Here is a 19,285-nt window from a genome sequence, read left to right as displayed (position 1 = left end):
GGAGCCGCCGCACAGGTCACAGACCCCTCCGAGCATCCCTCCAGCTCGCATCCCCTCCGCCTGAGCTGGGTGGGCACAGGGATCCTCGGGGGGCGTTCTGTCCTGTCACTGCAGGAACAGCCCGCGGGGACCGGCCAAGGGGCACCTTCCCTCAGCAGCGCCCGGGCTGAGCCGGGGTCCCAGGGCCGCCCCCGCCCCGACAGCCCCGCCCGGGCCCCGGCAGCCCCGTCCGGGCCCCGGCAACGGCCCGGTGTGGCGCCCGCCCGCGGCTGCCCGGGCACGCAGCGCCCGCCCGCGGAGCCGAAGCGCGGCCGCGCAGCCGCTCCCGGCCCGGCCCCGCCCGCTGCTCTCGGCATGGCGGCGGCGGGCGGCGGCAGCAGCTGCTTCGTGCTGGGCGCCTCCGGGGAGACGGGCCGGGTGCTGCTGCGGGAGCTGCTGGCCCGGCGGGCCTTCGTCCGGGTCACGCTGATCGGGCGGCGCCGGCTGAGCCTGGGCGAGGCGGAGGCGGCCGTGGTGCGCGGGCCGGGGGACAGGGCTGGCCGTGGCGGCGGGGAGCGGGCCGGCGGCGCTGACCCTCGGCCTTCCCGCAGGAGCAGGCGGTGGTGGACTTCGAGCGGCTGGGCGAGCACGCCGCCGCCTTCCAGGGACACGACGTGGGCTTCTGCTGCCTGGGCACTACCAGGGCCAAGGCTGGCGCAGTGAGTGGGGACCCCCTGAGCCCCGGGCGAGCAGGGGTCCCGCCTGTCCCCTCCCCTGCCCGCTCCCTGCCCCGCTGACCCTCCCCTCTCCCCGCAGGATGGCTTTGTCCGTGTGGATCGGGACTACGTGGCGCAGGCAGCCGAGCTGGCGCGGGCAGGGGGCTGCAAGCACTTTATCCTGCAGTCCTCCCGGGGGGCAAACGCACAGAGCCGCTTCCTCTACCTCCGCGTGAAGGTGAGGGGGCTGCTGGGGTGGGCTTCTGATGCTCGTGCAGGAATCATGGGATGCCAGGAGGTTCGGGAAGCAAGCAGGAGCTGAGGTTTAGAGATGCAAATGGCTCTGGGGGTCCTCCTGCTGCTGCGGGAACAGGGAGGGGGCTGGCTGGACAGCTGTGCAACTGGCTTCTTATAAAGCAGCACAGCACAATGCAGCGTCTGCCTCCCTCCTCAAACTCCAGAAACATCTGCTGGGGTCTCCAGCCCAACAACAGTTCCCCAGCCTTAAATTGGTATAGCTTCACAGCTATGTGGGAAGCTCAGGGCTGTGGCCAGGTGAGACATGAACTACCTCCTGAGGGAAGGCCTGCAGGCTCCCCAGGGAGGACCACACCCGTCGCAAAAGCTTTTTTGTCCATGTGTTGTGTGCTGCAGCTCCCAACACCTGCTGGACTCAGAGCTGCCTGCCAGCGCCTTGTGCCACCTGGATCCATCCCCAGGCTGGATGCTGAGTCCAGATGCTCTCCGGAGCAGCCTGTTGCAGTTTAGCACAGTTTAGTGATGGTTGCAAGGGCGCACTGCTGAGCCGTGGTCCGTGTCCACCACAGGCCCTCGCCCCGGCTGCCTGGCCTGGAGAGCTGATCCCTGCCTGGCCTACTCCAGCCTCACGTGTGTGTTAGTGCCACCCTGCCCTCGGCTCAGCAGCCCTCTCCTGACTGTTCATGGGGGTGGCAGGGATGGTGCTTGCAGTCATCCTTGTCTCCTTTCGTCCTGCCTGGCGGCTCTGACAGGGAGAAGTGGAAAACCTGGTCCAGGCTGTTGGTTTTGATCACTGTACCATTCTCCGGCCAGCGTGAGTAGTGTGGAGGAGGGAGGGCACAGGGTGCAGGGTTGCCAGGGCAGCAGGGAAATGCTTCAATGGGAGATGGAGGAAGAGAAAGGATACATGAGGGTAGGGCTGGGGAGGGAAGTGGAGAATGCCAGCAGAGGCAAATGCAGCTCATGGATGAGCAGACTGCTTCCCAGTGCTGCAGGGAGCAATCTCTGCAGTTTCCTATGGCCCATTCCACTGCTAGTGCCATGCACCATGCAAGGACAGGCGCTTTGGGCTGAAAGCATAGGTTGAGGCACATAGGTCAGAGCTTAGCTCCAGGTGGACCTTGACCATATGGAGAGGGAACACTCTCCTGTGTCCTTTCCGGTGTACTGTGCTCTTGATACCTAGGAGAACTGGAATTCTGCCCTCATCAGCACAGTGGGGAAAGGAGTTTAGTGTCCGAGGGCTCAGCTCTGTCACATTGCATGACCCTGTCAAGACCCCAAAGCCCATGTCAGTTCAGGGAGCCTGTCTGGGCCCTGGTGCAGCTGGAGAACTCAGTCTCTGGCTCTCACCGTGGATTGTTTCATGCTGACCCACCTCACCTGCTTGCTCTGCAGGGTGCTGCTGTGCAGGCGCCAGGAGTCCCGGCCCATGGAGTGGATAGCCCAGCAGTTCTTGGGCGCTGTGGCTCAGCTGTTCCCCACCGCTTACTCAGTGCCTGTGGAAATGGTGGCCAGGGCTATGGTGGCCTGTGCACTGCAGCCAGGAGAGGGCAAGGTAAAGGTGCTGGAGAACAGGGCCATCCATGAGTTAGGAAAGGCAGTGCCACAGCAGGGCACATAGGGCAGCAGGGATGACACGCAGGAGCTTGGTTCACTCTTCAGATGCTCTCTGGGCTGAGGATGAACGCACACATGGGAGAGGTGTGGGGTGCTTGCATGGCTAGCGTGGAGCCAGAGGTACATCCACTTCTTTGCACTTTGGCTGATTCTCTCAAGGGATCAAAAATGCAGGTGCTGGCTGCTGGGTGGGGATAAACAATGTGCTCTGCTGCCTGGATCCATAATACAAATACGGGTAAAGATGATGTAATCCAGGCCTTGAATAAAACCCTGTGACTGATCTGGTTGTGCCGGCTTTGTGTTGAAATAATGTCTGTCACCCACATGTCAATAACCCAGCCTCAGCCTCATGTGCTCAGATCGTGTCACTTCAGAGAATGCTCACAGGCAGGTGACAGGCACAGGAAGGCAGCTGCCTGTGTGGAGGCTGCACTTGACAGAGCACATGGTGGCACCAGTGCTGTTTGGATAGCAGAGCTCCTGGATGCTCAGCAGCAGCTGCTGAGGCGCCAGGAGTGTCTGTGCAGACACTGCTGGGCTCATCTGCTCAGGGTGCGGGGCTCTAGGGACGCTGCTGCTCACACCTGGCCTGCCACTTGGTACCTGTAGTCACAGAAACACCATGCAAGTACTTGCAAACGCCCGTCCCTCTGGGCTTTCCTTGCGGGCACGAAAGAGCCTGAGCCCAGCCCCGTTTTCCCAGGAGTGCTCTGCGTGTGCAAAAGTTGAGGTCAGCCCTGTGCACACCATGTAGGGGGCTTGCTCCTGCCCAGGTGCCAGAAGGGGAGCAGGCACGAGGAGCAGGGCAGTGTCCCAGGCCCCGGCTGCTCTCAGGCCTCGTGCTCGGGGTCGAGGAACTCAGTGGCTCCCCACAGGGGATGCAGAACATACGTGACTCCCAAGTTCCCTGCTGGCCAGAGTCCCAGTGCTCCGGGTAACGCTGCTTTCCAGGATTCTCTGACCTCACCCACGGCTCCTGTGTCAGTGACTTGGATGTGGCAAACGGAGGGAGCCTAGATCTCATCTCCTCCTTCTACACAAGCATTTCCATCGTTGGCTTGGGCCTCAGGAAGTTGGTGCAGGCAGTGAGACGGTGTAGGCCTGCACCTAGGCAACTCCTCAGCCATGTGAGGGGCTCAGTTCAAAGAGGCCACAGAGCCACAGCTACTGATAAAGACTGTCCCAGTGAGAGCAAAACACCTTGAGAGCAGTGCACAAAGGGAAATGAGAGCTAGGCTGGTCAGCATCATGCGAGTATGAGGAGCACAAAGGCTGGTCACCTGCAACACTGGCTTACACAGGCATGGTGCACTCAACGCTCAAAGAGATTTTTATTAGAAGGGCACGTGCTTATACGAGGGAGTGCAAATGAACATCTGAAGTGGCAGGACCTTAAAGAAGGGAAAATTGAGATGAGAGAATAAAAAAAAAGAATTCAAGCTCTGGAAAAACCAGGTGAAAAGCAAGCCACAGAAGATGTGAGAAAGCATCCTAAAGGCATAAACATGAATTATGGCTATGTGAGAAGCAGAAAGTTCTCCAGGGAGGCTCAAGGACAGGATGTGATCAGGCTCTTTAGGAAGGAATGAGCCATCAAAGAAAGCCTCGCTGAGTTACTTGCATTGCCCTTTGCTGTTGGGGAGCTCACACTACCATCATTCCTTAGGGGACACACATTTGCATGACTGTCCCAAAGCATGCAGGGGAAAAAATATTTTTTAGCACCATTTTTAGAACACATGGTTAAAAGTCAGCCAAAAGGAGCACTCAGATGAATGTCCAGATACTCTCCTGGGTGGCAATTGCAGTGATCCCTTTACCAAAAGGTCAATATTATTAAATATGATGCTAGTTCTTAAAAAGTTCCAGTGGGAACCAGGAAACAGCAAAGCAGCTAGGCTGCCTTCTGTAAAAGGCATGTTGCTAGAAAGGATAATAGAGTCTGGAAATAACAGGGCCAAGGATAAATTGGGTGTAATGGGAGATTCCATGTGGCTTTTGAGAGGTCAGTTGCAAGGCACAAGCCTAGATCCCTCTTGGAGGAAACCAGCCGTTGTGTACACAAGAAAATCTGCTCCTCAGAGTGCACTCAGATCTCCAAAAAGCTCTCCCAGAAGGGCTCTTAAAGAAATTAGGCTGTCGTGGGAAGATGAGGAAGGTCTGTGTAGTTTCTTATTGGAAATATTTTCTTAGCACTCCACAGCTTTGAAACACACAAAACAAACATTTCTTGCTGGACAAAACTCTGTGGAAAATGCAAGCCATTTCTGTGTAACCCTTGTTTCTGCTCAGTGGTAAAGGTTTCTTTTTCAGTGTTTCAGATAAATCTGTGTTAAAATGCTCAGCTGCAATCCCAGCACACAGTATAGCTTCCTTATCACCCTCCCACATGGAGTTTCCTCAAACACTTTGGACCTCAGTTGCCCAATTTGCTCTGTGCACTCCTTAAACCCCCACCCCAGAGCTTTGGAAGAGATTTTAGACCACTGGTCACTGAATTACGGCAGAGAGGATTTGCTCACCTAGGGCTGAAGGAGGGGAAGGAGGCTAAAGTCTGCAGGGAAGAGGCCCAGTCCCTCCAGGGGTTCTCACTGGGGAGAGCTCCAGGTTCTGTGAGCAGCAGGAGCCTGCAGAGATGGAGCCGGGTGCTTGGCACACCTGGCGGGGCTCTGGGATTTCCACGGGCGCGCAGCCCTGGCTGCAGCTGGCGGGAGAGCAGAGCAGGGCAGCGTGCTCAGAGGCAGCAGTAACACAAAGCACCTGGTCCCACAGAGCCACGTTCTCCCGGGGTTCCCATGCTGGCTTTATTACAGAAGATTGGTGATGGAAGGACACTGCCCTGCCAAGGGCTCAGCAGTGGGGGTTGCCCAGGAGTGCCGTGGCCCTGCAGTCCCTGCCAGCCCTGAGCTGTGAGAGCCACCAGCCCCTCTGGCCCGGCCCACGCTGCCACCGCCTTCCCTGCCTGAGCAGCCGGCACAGCCTCCTGCAAACAGCACCACGCTTCAAAGGGGCTCTTCAGAACAGCCTCTGAGCTGGCACTCAGTGACATCCCAGTGACATCCCTGATGAGCTCTGTGGCCCCAAGGGCACTGGCACAGCCCAGCAAAGGTGCAGTTTGCAAGGCTGTTCCTCCAGAGAGCCGGGGCTGCACCCCAGCTGCTGGGAGATGGGGCCACTGAGCTACCCCTGATGGGGGTGAGGCACTTCCGAGCTCCTCCTGAGTCCTCTGAGAACAGGGCAGAATGACAACAGCCCAGAAGAGTACAGGACCTCCATCGTTTGTGGGTGCTGCTCTTCCCCTCCCCACTCTGTGAGACACGAGGGAGGCTGGTGGGCACCTCCATGCCAGCAGAGGGAAGGGCAGCCCACCACACCCTGGCTCTGACCCCTTGCCCGAGTGCATCTTGGGGGCTGTAATCAGCCCAAGCCATTATTATCTGAGCATCTCATCCTCTGAAATTGTTAGCTGTACTTTTTTTCATTCAGTTTCCACTACAAACCAGCACAAAGCCAGGCCAAGCTCCCCAGGGAGGCACAGTTTCCAGCAGACTTCCAGCTTTCACTTACTCAGATGCCTGAACACAGGCAGTGTGTTGCTGCATAATCCCACAACAAGCGCAAAATCCAGCCAGAAGCCAGAGCCAGGCAGGCACATCTCTGGCACAGCACAAGGGAAAGGGGACCAAGAGCTGAGCTTCAATGTAACCCTGGGTTTCACCCAGGAAAATGGTGGCTGCCCCTGGGTGTGGACAGCCAGGTTGGGAGCAAAGTCCCTATTCCCAGCTCCCAGTGTTAAACAAAGCACAGAGAGGCACATTTTCATAGTCACCCAGGAGCCAAGGTCTGAAACTAAAGTCACCCATAGCCACCACCATTGTTGAAGCAGTGGATATTTGACATTAGCCACTGCCTTGAAATCAACAGCAAGACTTCTCACAAGCATTTTTATTTTTCTGAGAGTTCCATTTTTCACTCGAAAAGTCTCGCTTGAATGAAGCATTTCTACCTGGCTCTTCTAAATACTGACCTGCAGCCTGATGAATCATTAAAAGAAACGCTGTGGGCTTCCTGAAGTCCCCTAAACCTCAGCTTGGCCCTTCCAGTTCCATTACCTGATCTCACCCCAGCAAATGCCCATTTTCCTCCCCGCTGTGTGAGCTGAGAGAGAAGGAAGCAAAGCCCAGCAGCCGGCGGGGCCGGCATTGGACGCGGGGCTGGCGGGGCTCCAGCCGCGGCGCTATATAGGAGCGAGGGAGGCGGCCGGGCTGCAGCCGGAGCCTCTGCTGCCGCTTCGGCCGTCGCTCGCACCCTTCTCGCGGCCCAGGGAGCTACAGCCCGCCAAGATGTGCAAAGGGTTAGCAGCGCTGCCCCACACGTGCCTGGAGAGGTGAGAGCGGCCGGGATGCGCGGGATGCCGGGGCTGCCTGCCCGCGGGGCCCTGGGACACAGGGGCCCTCCTGCAGCACACCCGCGATGGGCATCGCTCGTGGGGACTGGCAGGACCCAGCTCTGAGCGGGCAGGGAAGGGAAGCTGGCCGGGGGGGCGCGGTGGCTGAGGTTCCTCGGAGGGATGAGCGCTGCTTTGGTCCCGAGCTCCCCACTCTGCCCTGGGAGTCGTTCTGCTGCGTGAGTTTGGGCTGCTCCAAACCCAGCCCTCCACCGTTCTGGGCAGGAGCGCTTCGTCCTCGGATCTTATCAATTTCCACAAAACACGGGGAGGACAGGAGGAAAACATCAGGACAGAGGTTTTGCCTTTCTGAGGTGGAAACAGCCCTGTCTCTCCAAAGTGCCTCACGATCCTCTTTTAATTGCCTGCGTGCCACTGACACATGGAATAGCCAGAGCTGGCCCCTCTCACAAGGCTCAGCCCTGTACAGGGCACCAGCTCTGCCCCCCTTGTGGCACCCATCCTCATCTCCATCCCTGTCCACCCTGGTTCTTGCCCCACAACCTGCCCCTGATGGCGGCAAAGGCTCCTCACAAGCCCTTGGGAGCTCAGGCGGGCTCCAGCCCCTCGCCATTTCCATGCTGATTGGAACCTGTCCTCTCCTCTGCTCCCATGGGCTTTGGAGGGGGTCCAGTGAGAAGCAGAGGTGCAAGCACCTGTGGTCTCACTGCAGCAGCAGAGCACTCAATGCTTCACCTAAGGGGGAAATTTAGGAATTGACTCAAGTGAATCCCTCAGTGAGGGTTCCCACACCTGCAAATGCCTTAGTCCTGGTTTTTGGATGAGACTGACAGTGGGAAATTTACTGCCCTGAGGGGAGCTCCAGAGAAGTTCCAGATGAAATTGTGCCACTGAGGCCGATGCTGCTTGCCCAAAAGGCAAATTCTCACCACAGGCACAAACAGGAGCACAGGCCTGTGATGGTTTTGTTGTTGGAAACTTGTCTTTCTGTGATGCTCCTGAATGCATGCTGACCTTGCCTGCTCCCCTGCAGTCTCCTGTGCCATGGGCAGCCAAGAGCACTCTTCCAGTTTCATGTGGGTGATCCACGTTTCTGCTCTGCTATCACCCTTGTTGCCACTCTTCTGACACTTTTTAACAGTAAATTTTCTTAATAAAGATCTTCTCCCAGTCCTGCTATGCTGATGTTTTCATCTGCTGTACCCTCAAATCCTCACTCTTGAAGGCTGCATTCACGCTTTGACACGCAGAGTCAGGACTGCATTTGTCCCCTGTGCATCACGTTGGATTGCTCTTCCCAGCTGCTGCACTGCTGTGTCACAGACCCTCCTGCAGCTACTCCCAGCTCGTTCCCAAGCTCTGCTATCTGCTGCTCGCCACTGACCCCTTCCCAGAGCAGCTGAAGGCAGCTGCAAGCCCGCCTTCCCCAGCACATCCCCACAGGTGTGTGCTCCCTTCCCCACATGCCGTCCATGCACTCACCTCCCCCTGCACCTGCCCATCCAAGGTGCCCTGCCCACCCAAGGAGCTGCTCCCCCAGCTCCCCCCACAGCTGCCTTCTGTGTTTTCTGGCCTCTTCAGACAGGGATGATAGGTTGAAAGGAATCTCTTCCTACGGCCAGAAGAGCCTTGACTCCTCTCCAATAGACCATATTTGTCCATGTGTCCACCACGGGTCTGACACAGCTGCCACTGACATGCCCGTACAGCATCACTCTTGCAGCTCTGTGGCTCCTCAAATCCCCTCGGGAGGCTTTTGCAGGTGAAGGGACATTTCTCCTGGCCCCTCCCTGCCCTCAGGCACAGCATCACCTTTAGCTTTCAGCTATGGCTTTAAACTCCTTTGAGCTTCTATTTTTGTTTCGCTTTTAAAGCTGGAGTCTCTCCTGGCCCTCCCCAGCAGCCCTTCTTGTCCTTGATATGTTTGACAGAGCCCATATTTTCTATTAATGCTTCTTGGAAGCTATTTCTCAGACTTTTTCTTGGCTTGCTCCCATATGTTCTCACAGTTGACCTTCCACCATTTACAGTCCTCTTGCTTTTTCTCACTTGGCCGGGGTTTTTTTCTTTAAAAGATGCCTTTTTTGTTTATAGCTGCCTTTTTCCCCCTGCTGTTTAGCCTTCCCTGAAGCCTTGCTTGATAGCTTGTAATCCATCTGCTGGAGGACGCCAGGATGGTGTCTTTAAATAGCCCTTCCTTCCCTCAGCCTGCAGGCTTTCAGCTCGCTCCTGAACTTCCTTGCTTCCTTTTAACCACCTTCCTTGTCTCTGCTGTCTTACAGATGTCAGGCAGGTCCCCCTGCCAGGGAATGGCTCTGGCACAGGGGGAAGGCTCCTGCTGCTGTCCCCACACCTGCAGGGCTCCAGCGGATTGGGCAGCTGCTGGGTCCCTTGGCAGCACCCCGGGATGGAGCAGGATGGGGCTGCTGGGGCCTCAGTGCCCCTTGGGCCTGGCACTCTTGGCCAAGAGTCACTGTCAGGGGATGGGAATCAGAGAGCAGGGCTTTGAGCAAGGTCTGAGCACTTGCTGTGTGAAGCCATCAGCTGCATCCCAACCTCGTGTAGGTGTTGGCCTCATCTGCACCAGGGCATGGGGTCCCCAGGGGCTGCTCCAACAGCAGCAGAGTCCTGCTCCCGTCTGTCTTCCCAGCTCCTTGGGTCATCATGGGCTACGTTTGACTTTGGGTGCCCCTGCTCCCAGCACAGCTCGTGTTATCCCTCTGCCTGCTCAGGAACTCCTGGTATCCACTGTCCTTGCTTCCAAGGGCAGCCCCCGGCCCCTCTGCTGCTGCTCCCCCCTGCTCCTGCCAGACGAGCTGCCCATGATGGGACGCGTAGTGCAGCTGCTTGAAAGGGACTGTCCCTGCTGCAAGGCACCTGGCACTGGCAGGGGCTTGGTCCTGGCAACATCCTGACTCATCCCTCTCGAGCACTGGGAGAGGGACAAGGTGGCACCCAGCATTTCTGCTCAGCCCCTGCTGAGAGATGCTCCCTGAGCCCATGTGTCCCCTTCCTGCAGGCACCTGTGGCCACAGGTGCAGACGCCTGGGAAAGAAGAGTCAAGGGAGAGGCCAGCCTGTGCCCTCAGCTTTCCTGTGGCTCCCTCTGCACCCACCCACTGCTTTGGTGTTAAGGGGCTGCCCACTTCGCCTGCTCCCCATCCCTACAGCTGTGCCATCCCCACGGGTCAGGGCCATGCCAGGTGGTCCCAGTGTAGCAGCACTGGCCAGCAGGGTGCCAAGGGGCAGCTGAGGCTTGCCGGAGAGCTGGCCCCAGGACATCACGGGCCAGCTCTGGCTCGGAGCACTTGTCTGCATTTTACTTATTTACTTACAGCAGGATGAAGGGCAGCATCCCAGACGCTCTGTGTGGGAGCGTGGTGACCTTGTCACCCTTTTCCTGAGGTCTTGAGCTCTCCAAGGTTCAGGTCTTCTCAGAAGCACTGGCAATGGGAAGTGTCCCTGTAGCTGCTGACGCTGTCCATGACAGCAGCTGTGTCTCTGTGCTGCACACCCACTGCAGGCAGCCCCTGCAGCCCCAGGCTGGGCTGCTCCCTCTGCCTGGCCCTGCTGCCCACCTGCAGCAAGGGTGGCTGCTCACAGGCAGCTTTCTGCAGCAGAAACAGGGGGCAGCTGGCAGGGAGCAGAGCAGACACCCCTGCGCCAAATGTCACCCGTGGGGACTGGTGGGTGGAAACCAAAACACAGGGAGGGAGAGAGTTTTACAAGGAGGGAAAAAATCAAAGGAATTGAAATGAAATAGCAGACATAGCAATGGAGCGATCATCCACAGAGGGCTTGTGAAAATAAACAACAGAGAGGAAAATTGCAGGGAGCCCTGCAGGGAGCTGCCGTCCAGCTTTGCCAGCCATGCCGAAAGCTCAGCCCAGCCTGTGAGGAGCTGTCTGTCCCCTCTCCTTCACCTCCTGTGCCAGCAAGATAACCTGGAAGCCACCAAATGTTGCTGTGCCAGGGAAAAGCCCTGCCCTGCAAAGATGGGGACTGGGGGTGGCGAGGGGTGTCTGTTTTCACTCCTTCATTTCTTCAGCCTCACACAGTACACCTGAGTGCTCCCTGCAAAAGCTCAGCCTGCCCTTGCTGCCCCCCCTGAGCTGCAGTGGGGTGGGGAAGGAGCCTCCTTAGCAGTTTTAGATGCTCAGGACCTAATTACTACTTGTCCTGCATGAAAGGGAACATTTTGGGAGACAGCTGGGCCTACTGCCAAGCCCCAGGACTCCCTGTTTTCTCTGCATCCTCCAAATGCAGGTCTAGAGCATGGCCTTGGTGCAATGGGAAGTGGCAGTCAGCGTTTGGCAGTCTTCAGCTCCTGAGACATTTTTTCCCTCTCTGCCCAGAGAAGGCAGCACCCAGCAGGTGCCTGTTTACAGGACCCTTCCCATTGCAGATATCAGGCTTAAGTATTACTGACAAACATGCTGTGTATCTGTATAAGGGCTCTGAGCGCTGTCAGCAGTGTGTGCTGGTGGCACAGTGTGGGGTGGCGCCATGGGGCAGGCACCCCCAGCACGGCCTCTTCTCCAAAGGCAGCTCCTTCAGCTCCTCACCAGCCCCTCTCAAGCTCATCTCTATAGAGACTGAGCAGGGCACACACCCTCCTAATTCAGCCCCAGAGCAGCCTGACAGCCCTGCTGATGCAATTATCCTGGCCACAGATGGGGACAGAGCAGGAGATCAAGATCAAGAGCTGCCGCTAATGCACAGTGCCTGTTTAGAAATGCCGCAGACAGGCACGGCCTTTACAGCATTAAGGTCCATTTGTTCATCTGGAATTAATTACAGAGTGGGTGCAGGGCAGGGACTGTGAGTGTCCCACTGCCCTGCTCCTCTGCCTGACCTGTCTCTGCTCCTCCCCTGCTGCAGGGCCAAGGAGATCAAGACGAAGCTGGGCACACTGCTCCAGAAGCCTGACTCAACCATTGACTTCATCATCCCCTACCCCGAGAAGCCAGAGAAGCCACCCAAGGCCCAGAAGTGAGTACTGCACTGGGTGGGCTGCAGCAGTATGTGTGCCCAGCCACTGGGGTGGATAGGAGCCCTTTTGGGATGCAGAGGAGCTGAGCCCTGCTGTGGGCTGGCACAGCAGTCTCTACATGGCAGGCAGCTTGTGGCACGCTCCTCGTGCCCTGCCTGCTAGGTGCAGGCTCAAGAAGTTGTGTCAGGGCAGCATAAGACATGTCAGGTAATACAGCTCTATGGAAACTAGATTTCCCATGGAAAATCAATTTACTTTTGGTGAGATTTCATGTTATTCGATAAAGGTTTTCCCAGAGGCATATGGCACTTGGACTTCTCTGAGTCGCCTGCCTCAACCCAGAGGTGCCAGCCTCTGCAGCCATCCGGCTTTGGGGTGGCAGTGTGTCCCTGAGCTGGGTGCCCAGCCTCACGGCACGGCTGGCTCGGGGCAGCTTCATGGTGATGGGACCTCCTCACCCTATGGCCTTTGGCCTGAACATTGCTCCCCAGCACCAAGCTGGTGTATAATACTGGCTTATCAACGTTATTTAAAGCAAATGAAACATTAATTATTTTGCCTGCCAGTCCAGGGTGCAGCGGGTAACACACAGGGGGATGTTTGCCAGCACGGTGCCCGCCTGACACAGCGCTGCCTGGCGAGAGCTGCCCGTGCCCAGGAGGGCTGGCAGAGCCTGGTGGATTTTGTGGTTCTCACTCCATCACTGCCGTGCCCCAGATGCCTCTGTGACAGAGACATGTCCATCTCCATTAGCCATCCCTGCAGAAAGCCAGAGAACATCTGCACTCCCCACTCCCCGCTCTCTGGAGGAGCTGTTTTCTCCTACACTGCATCACTGTGCAGCCCTGGCATCACTCACCTGTCAGCATCTCACTCGCAGTTAATAAATATCATCCCAGGGACATTCAGATAATGGGAAAGTGAATTTGGTGGTTTCCAGGAAATCTGGGTTGTGTTAGGTTGCTGCAGTGATTCTCCTCCTCACTGGGGTGAGAAGTCACCTGTCAGGGACATGGGGGCAGAGATAGCTTTGATCCTTGGCAGAAGTGCAAACACAGTTCAAGGTCCAGAAAGTGAAGGATAAGAACCGCTGTCATGGTGCCTGCTGCTGATGGTTTGGTGACAAGTAAGGGCTGGTACCCACCCTGGGCAAGCCTGGCATTCCTGCCACTCTTCCTCTCCCTGCTGGAGCCACATGGGCAGTGTGACATGGCTGGGCACCAGCACTGTACTTCCCCCAGACCCACCACTGAAGCTCCTGTGGCCCCAGGAGCAGGAGCGGCTGTCCTGCCCACTCTCCCTCCCTGCTCCCAGGGATGCTCTGCTCAGCCAAGGGGTTTCAGCCCCCACGTGTGGCCCCTGCAGCAGCAAAACAAGAGAGTGCACCACTGCCTTCAAGGGGTGGAGAAGGTCCTCGGCCAGCCCAGCACTCAGTGCCGAGCAGGAGGACCTCCCTTGCCCTCCAGCCAATGCTGGCAGGGCTACAGGGAAGGAGCTGGGAGCCCAGGGCAGTTCGGTGAAACTCCTCGGGGCTTAAATAAAACAACAAAAAGCCACAAACAACAACAACAAAAAACCCAAACCAACAACAAAAACCCCACAAACCCCTTCTGTCTTACTGCAAACATCGCATTGAAAAGTATATTAAAGAAAAAAAAAAAAAAAGAGGAAAAACGGTGCAGATGGAAAGCGTGGAGGTTCCCAGTGGGAAGGGCGCCAGTGGCCGGGGCGCAGGGCGTGGGAACGGGGCGGGCGGGCTGTGGGAGCCGAGGGCTCTGACCCGGCCCCGCAGCTCGGCCCGCAGTGACCGGGCGCCCGTGGCCAGCGGGAGCATCTTCCCCAGCCCAGCAGGAAAACACAGGGACGCTTCCCAGCCGCCCCTCCCGCCTGTGGGCCAGGAGGAGCCCCGTGGCTGCAGACGGGACTCGCTCTGCAGCTCAGCCACAGCTCTGCCCAAGCGCGGGGGAATTCGCCTTCCCCACCCCATCCTCACCCTCCCTGCACTCGGCTATCGCCCTCCCCCGGGCTGTGGTGCAGCAGCATCCCCATTCCATCCCCAGACCGCTGCCTCCGCTCTGAAAGTCTCTGCAACGTGTTACTCCATTCCTCCCTGTTTTCAAAGGAATTATTAAAAACCCTGGAGCCCAGACAGGGCTGTGGGGTAACCATGGACCACCTGGGCTTTCTTTACTCTCGTCAGGCCCTCTCCAGAGGAGGCTCTGCAGTGGCGCGATTCCTTGGAGAAGCTCCTGCAAAACCCCTGTAAGTTCACATCTCCCTGCGGTTGGTCACCTCCCCTCTTTCCCCGTCCCCCGGGGTGCTCAGGGAGGGCTTTGGCCCCCTGGCACTGCCAGTGCTGAAGCGAGGGCTCCCCTCCCCCTTGCCCCCAGATGGGCTCGCCAGCTTCCGCAGCTTCCTGCGCTCCGAGTTCAGCGAGGAGAACGCCGAGTTCTGGGTGGCCTGTGAGGACTACAAGAAAACCAAGTCCCCTGTGAAGATGGCAGAGAAGGCCAAAAAGATCTATGAGGAGTTCATCCAGACTGAGGCACCCAAAGAGGTCAGTGGCCATGGGGCAGGAGATGGTACTGGGAGGGATGAGGCCGCAGCCCTGTCGGCCTCCATCCCAAAGGACAGCGATGGCCGCAGAGCACCTCATGTAGTGGCTGAGAGGTCAGAGGGCTGTGTCCTTGTCAAGGGGCAGCCTCATCCCCACGTGCTGCACTCCCATCCTTCACAGCCCTGGAGCCCCTGTTTGCATGCTCAGCCTCTGCTGGGCTGTCTCCATCCATGGGCACCCCCAACACGTGCCTGTCCCCACCCTCCCCATGGAGGCGTGACATCAGTCATAAGGGATGACAATGTACAGCCATCTTCCTCCCCAAGTTAGCTTTGCAGCAGGACAGAGCTCATCCTGACAGCTTTGCCACCAATAACTCTACCAGAGAAACGAATCTGCCTCAGTCCCTCCCCTCACCCTTTGCGTGATTGTTGGTGGGACAGAGCGGCGAGGGGAGACCATCACTCAGCCCTCCAAAGGCAGGCTCCCATCCCTCTGACACTCTCATGACAGGTGAACATCGACCACTTCACCAAGGCTGTGACCATGAAGAACCTGGTGGAGCCATCACCAACCAGCTTTGACATGGCCCAGAAGAGGATCTTTGCCTTGATGGAAAAAGACTCCCTGCCCAGATTTTTGCGGTCGGAGTTTTATCATGAATTAATCAAGTAGCAATGCAGCAGGGCTGTGCAAGTCATCCTGCTGCTTCTCTCTAAGCACCTGCCCCTTCTCCTGCAACTGCTTTGCTTTCTCGATACCACCTAGAGCGCTCAGAGGTGTTGCTAAGCTTCTCCCCCATGCTTTGGACTGTCCGGTGTCCTGGTGTTTCCTCTCTTACTATCTCTTTCCTCTCCCACAAAAGACCAATTTGCAGAAACTCCCTGGAGTTGGGACGCAGAAGGGTGAGGGAGCAGGCCCAGCTCTGCAGTGACCAGGAGCCATGTGGCCAGCTGACACATCCCTGGTGCTGCGGAGCTTGGCATTAGCTGGAGGCTCCGAGGTGCTGATTTTGCCTTCTTAGGGCTCCTTAGAACATGACAATTTTTCTCAGTGTTGCCCATATTGCCGGCTTGGCCCAGGCTCGCTCCCTTCTCCCACTTTCCCCGGCGGCTGCTGAGAGTGCACAGGTACCTGTAGGTGCTCCCCTCCCTGGCCAAGGTGACTTGAGACACATCCACTGCCCGATTTGCATCACCTTGCCTCCGAAAGCAGCCAGTGAGCAGGCACAGTGACAGCCGGCCAGGGACGGGGGCACGGCAGGGACACCAGTGACACTGACACGTACAGCAAGGACGGCACTGTGACAAGGAGGGCAGGGACCGCTGTACGGCAGAAGCAGGTGCTGCAGGGAATGCCTGGCTGGCACCAGGGGTGAGCAGAGCGAGCCTGTGGCACCTCTTCCCCAGCAGCTCCACTCGGAGTCAGCCTGTGTGCTTCCCTCTAAATACAAAAACAACAGGATAAAATGAGACCTGTTGGTCCAAAACACTGGGACTGCTTAGCAATGCCGAACTCCTGCTCACTCCAACCTTTGCACAGCGCCCTGAGCTTCCAGGGCACATCCTGTGCCACATGCCAGTGCACAGCCCTCGTGGTGTGCTGGGATGCAGCTCTGGGGGCTGCCAGGGGCTCTCTTGTTGCAGTTGCTTCTCTCTGCCGTAGGCACGCCAAAGCAATGCTCCTGCACAAACCCAGCATCGCACAGGAGGAAGGGAGGACGTGCTGGGGAAAAAGAAAGCTGAAATTCCAGCTGTTCAGGTCCAATTCGAAAAATCCGAACCAAACACACACCCACCATTGGAAACGTGAAAAATAACCCCCTGGCTTCTAGAACGGAATGTAGACCCTGCTGAGTTTGTGTAGCCTGCATCTCTCTCTGCTGTCTCCTCCTCTCTACCCAGGCCATGTGTTTCCATAGGCTGTCTCTAAAAAGGACTAGCTGCTTTCTAATGATTAAAAGCCAGCCCTCTGCTAAGAGAATAAATCACACCTGAGGAAGGGGCAAGGGCATACATGAAAAGCAGCCCACAGGGTCTCATTTCAGCTTTGAGGGAAATGTGACAAACCCCTGCTCCACAGGGCCCAGATGGTTCATCCCTGAGTTGGTTTCCTGGTGCATCATCCACACGGTCATGGCTTGCAAGGAGCTGCTTCAACCAGCAGCCTGACAGGTGCCAGCAAAACATCCGTGGCCCTGCTGCCCACGGGCATTCGGGGCTGCTCTGCCTCACTGCAAGTCATGGGACTCTAAGCAAAATGCAGTAACATAAACAATGGATTTGCCAGCCTCTTCAAGACTTTCAAAATCTGATCAAAACCCCGCCAGTCTCAAATATTTACACATTGTCACTATGGCAATGAAGAAAAATACATCCCAAGCAGCAGGAAATGGGCAGGAGTGGGGAGGCAGGGGAAGGATGGAGGCAGTCACAAATGTGACTCTTTTTTTAAGCTCTGGAGCAAAAGGCCTGGGAAAGTCGGTGCTGGAGCAGCAGGGTCGATGCTTGCAGGCATTCCCCTGGGGTGAATGCAGGGGGTGGCTTGGGTGACCTAAAGAGCCCAAGGGAGCCCATGAGCAGTAGGAGGGTGCCATCAAAAGGGCACAGGACCCCCCAGCAGTGTCCATCGTTCAATGGGCAACACGGGGGAGGCAGAAGCAGGGCTAGGTGCGGGACGGGGGGCTTGGCCAGCCCCTCTGCTGCAGGGTGCTCCCCCCACCTCTGCCTGCACACACTCCCTGCACCCTCCCAAAGTCTCCATGAACTGGTGTCAATTCAAGTGGGTTCAGCATGTTCAAGCTCCTCATTTACAGCATGACTCAGAAAAGCAAAACGGAACAGACTTCCCTGCAGGAAGACCTGGATCTTTCATTTCTGCTTAATCCTTTGGCAGCTATTTCCAGGTTCCCTCACATGTTTCACAGTTAAATGCCACCACCACCATTGCCATAGAGTGGGGATGCTGCTGGAGGCTCTTGCTATGCACCATCAAATCCTGGGACGTCACTGCTGCAGCAATGACACATGGGGCAGGGAGGAGGTGTCTGGGTATGTGTGTGCTGGAAAGAAAGGCACAGCCTGGATGCAGGAGAAATGCCACAGCTCTGTTGGCAACCCCTCCCTGGCTCAATTTCTGTTAAAACGTTGGAAGTCTACTCTGGGGGCTGCCCGAGATCTACTGGGTGGCCAGAAAATGTGGCCACTGAAGCGTTTTGGAGCTCTAGGGAAGTTGTGTTTGTGTAGAAGGGCCATTTGGCTAATTACTCCAGCAGGCTTGCCCAGAAAGGGGACAACACCTGTACCAGCCCCATGGCCCAGCTTTCCATTAGCCCAGAGGTATTTGCTATTGGGCTGATGCCAACCATCATATTTCAGGTAGGAGATACTTCATGTATTTTATCACTCTAGTTCTTGTGAAATTTGGCATATATAGCAGTATATAACACAACATGTACATCTGTACTCCTGTATTCATATATACACGTGCACACACATATATACTTGTAACATGGGTATCTTGACCCCCTGAGAGTCAGAGAGCCAAAAAGCAGAGTTTCCACACCACAAAGATGTAGTGCTTGGGGTCCATCACAGAGAGGAGTGTGTGTGGGTTTTGCATTGTTCCAGACCCTCCTGAGGGAAACCTTGGCCATCCAGCTGAGAGAACACAAAGGTGCATCCTTCAGGATCACCCTGTGCCCGTGGCCTCTGTGTGCCATCCTGGCACCTGGGCTGGTGCAGGAGGCAGGTCTCATGCCCCTCGAGGGATCCCTATCTCTGCCGTGGGGCAAGGCAGCCCCACGCTGCAGCCAGGGGCATGGGGCACCAGGCACTGCCTCCATGCCACCCTGGCACCCAGTCCCTGCCACAGGCACACGTGGAAAATGGCTCCCTGCAGCTGCACACCCCAGAGGGACACCAGAGGATGGTTTGATGTGTGTTCTATGGTGACTTCAGCAACACGGAGCCTCGCACCTCATCAATCACAGGGAGAACCACACAGCTCTTGCCCTGCGTGCTGACGCTGGGCACCACCAGGGCTGCCCAGTCCCTGACTTGGGCACTGCCAAAGCCCAGTGGCTGAAAGCATCCCAGAGCTCATCCAGGCTCCCCTCAGGCCTTGGTCACTCCCTGGAGGGTGCTGCATGCTGTGGCCAAGGGCTGGAGCAAAGGCAGGAGGGCGCATCAGCTCCTCCCACCCATGAGCTGCAGGTTTTCAGTCTGGAGTTCTCCATGGGATAGTCATGTGGGGAAGATGTGAGGAGCTGGTGTGCACTGAGGAGTTGTGTTAACCCATATTCATGTACCACTCATTAATCCACACATAAACATGTATTTCTGCTACTGTCTCAATGGACTGTTTATTTTGTCTCTTTGCTCTGAAGGTGCAGCACTTTCTTACCCACTACAGAGCACTCCCAAAACTTATACCCAAAAGCCCTGGCAAGACCAAAAGTCTCTGGGAGCTTATATTGCAACGATGCAGTGGTTTCTCAGTGAACTGGAAAGAGAATCACCCCAGGGAGCTGATCCTGAAGAAACACCCCAAGGCTGGTGCAGCACAGCACCCCTGGTCCTACGCTGCCTCAGGCTTTGGCTCCCAGGGTCAGCTCAGGCTCCAGCAGCTGGAGCTGGGGCTGAGCAAGAGCCAGGCCTGCTCCCTGCACCCACAGGGCATGGCCCAGGGGCAGGCTCAGCTTTGGGATAAAATGTGTTCTGTCCATTCAGGGTTGCAACACATCTGCATCAG

General features: G+C 56.9%; 2 protein-coding genes across 2 annotated transcripts; both read left to right on the top strand.

Moving 5' to 3' along the window:
• The first annotated feature begins 354 nt into the window (after positions 1-354).
• On the top strand, positions 355-2,856 carry HTATIP2 (HIV-1 Tat interactive protein 2). The gene is made up of 5 exons (XM_054286246.1): positions 355-513; positions 591-698; positions 796-933; positions 1,706-1,767; positions 2,352-2,856. Exons 1-5 carry the CDS (start codon positions 355-357, stop codon positions 2,575-2,577), a joined length of 693 nt encoding a protein of 230 aa, XP_054142221.1. The 3' UTR covers positions 2,578-2,856.
• Positions 2,857-6,839: 3,983 nt separating this feature from the next.
• On the top strand, positions 6,840-18,884 carry RGS5 (regulator of G protein signaling 5). The gene is made up of 5 exons (XM_054285589.1): positions 6,840-6,963; positions 11,865-11,975; positions 14,177-14,238; positions 14,367-14,533; positions 15,047-18,884. Exons 1-5 carry the CDS (start codon positions 6,920-6,922, stop codon positions 15,206-15,208), a joined length of 546 nt encoding a protein of 181 aa, XP_054141564.1. The 5' UTR covers positions 6,840-6,919; the 3' UTR covers positions 15,209-18,884.
• Positions 18,885-19,285: the final 401 nt, after the last annotated feature.

This window comes from Melozone crissalis, unplaced genomic scaffold (genome assembly GCF_028551555.1).
Source record: "Melozone crissalis strain CALT ecotype California unplaced genomic scaffold, PUWL_Pcris_2 ptg000045l_1, whole genome shotgun sequence".
NCBI lineage: Eukaryota > Metazoa > Chordata > Aves > Passeriformes > Passerellidae > Melozone > Melozone crissalis.
This window is presented reverse-complemented; position numbering and strand designations above follow the sequence as displayed.

Coding starts and splice junctions, on each gene's coding strand:
- HTATIP2 (XM_054286246.1), top strand. CDS start 355: ATGGCGGCGGCGGGCGGCGGCAGCAGCTGCTTCGTGCTGGGCGCCTCC. Junction 514..590: donor GCGAGGCGGAGGCGGCCGTG/GTGCGCGGGCCG, acceptor GCCTTCCCGCAG/GAGCAGGCGGTGGTGGACTT. Junction 934..1,705: donor TCCTCTACCTCCGCGTGAAG/GTGAGGGGGCTG, acceptor CGGCTCTGACAG/GGAGAAGTGGAAAACCTGGT.
- RGS5 (XM_054285589.1), top strand. CDS start 6,920: ATGTGCAAAGGGTTAGCAGCGCTGCCCCACACGTGCCTGGAGAG. Junction 11,976..14,176: donor AAGCCACCCAAGGCCCAGAA/GTGAGTACTGCA, acceptor TACTCTCGTCAG/GCCCTCTCCAGAGGAGGCTC. Junction 14,534..15,046: donor AGACTGAGGCACCCAAAGAG/GTCAGTGGCCAT, acceptor CTCTCATGACAG/GTGAACATCGACCACTTCAC.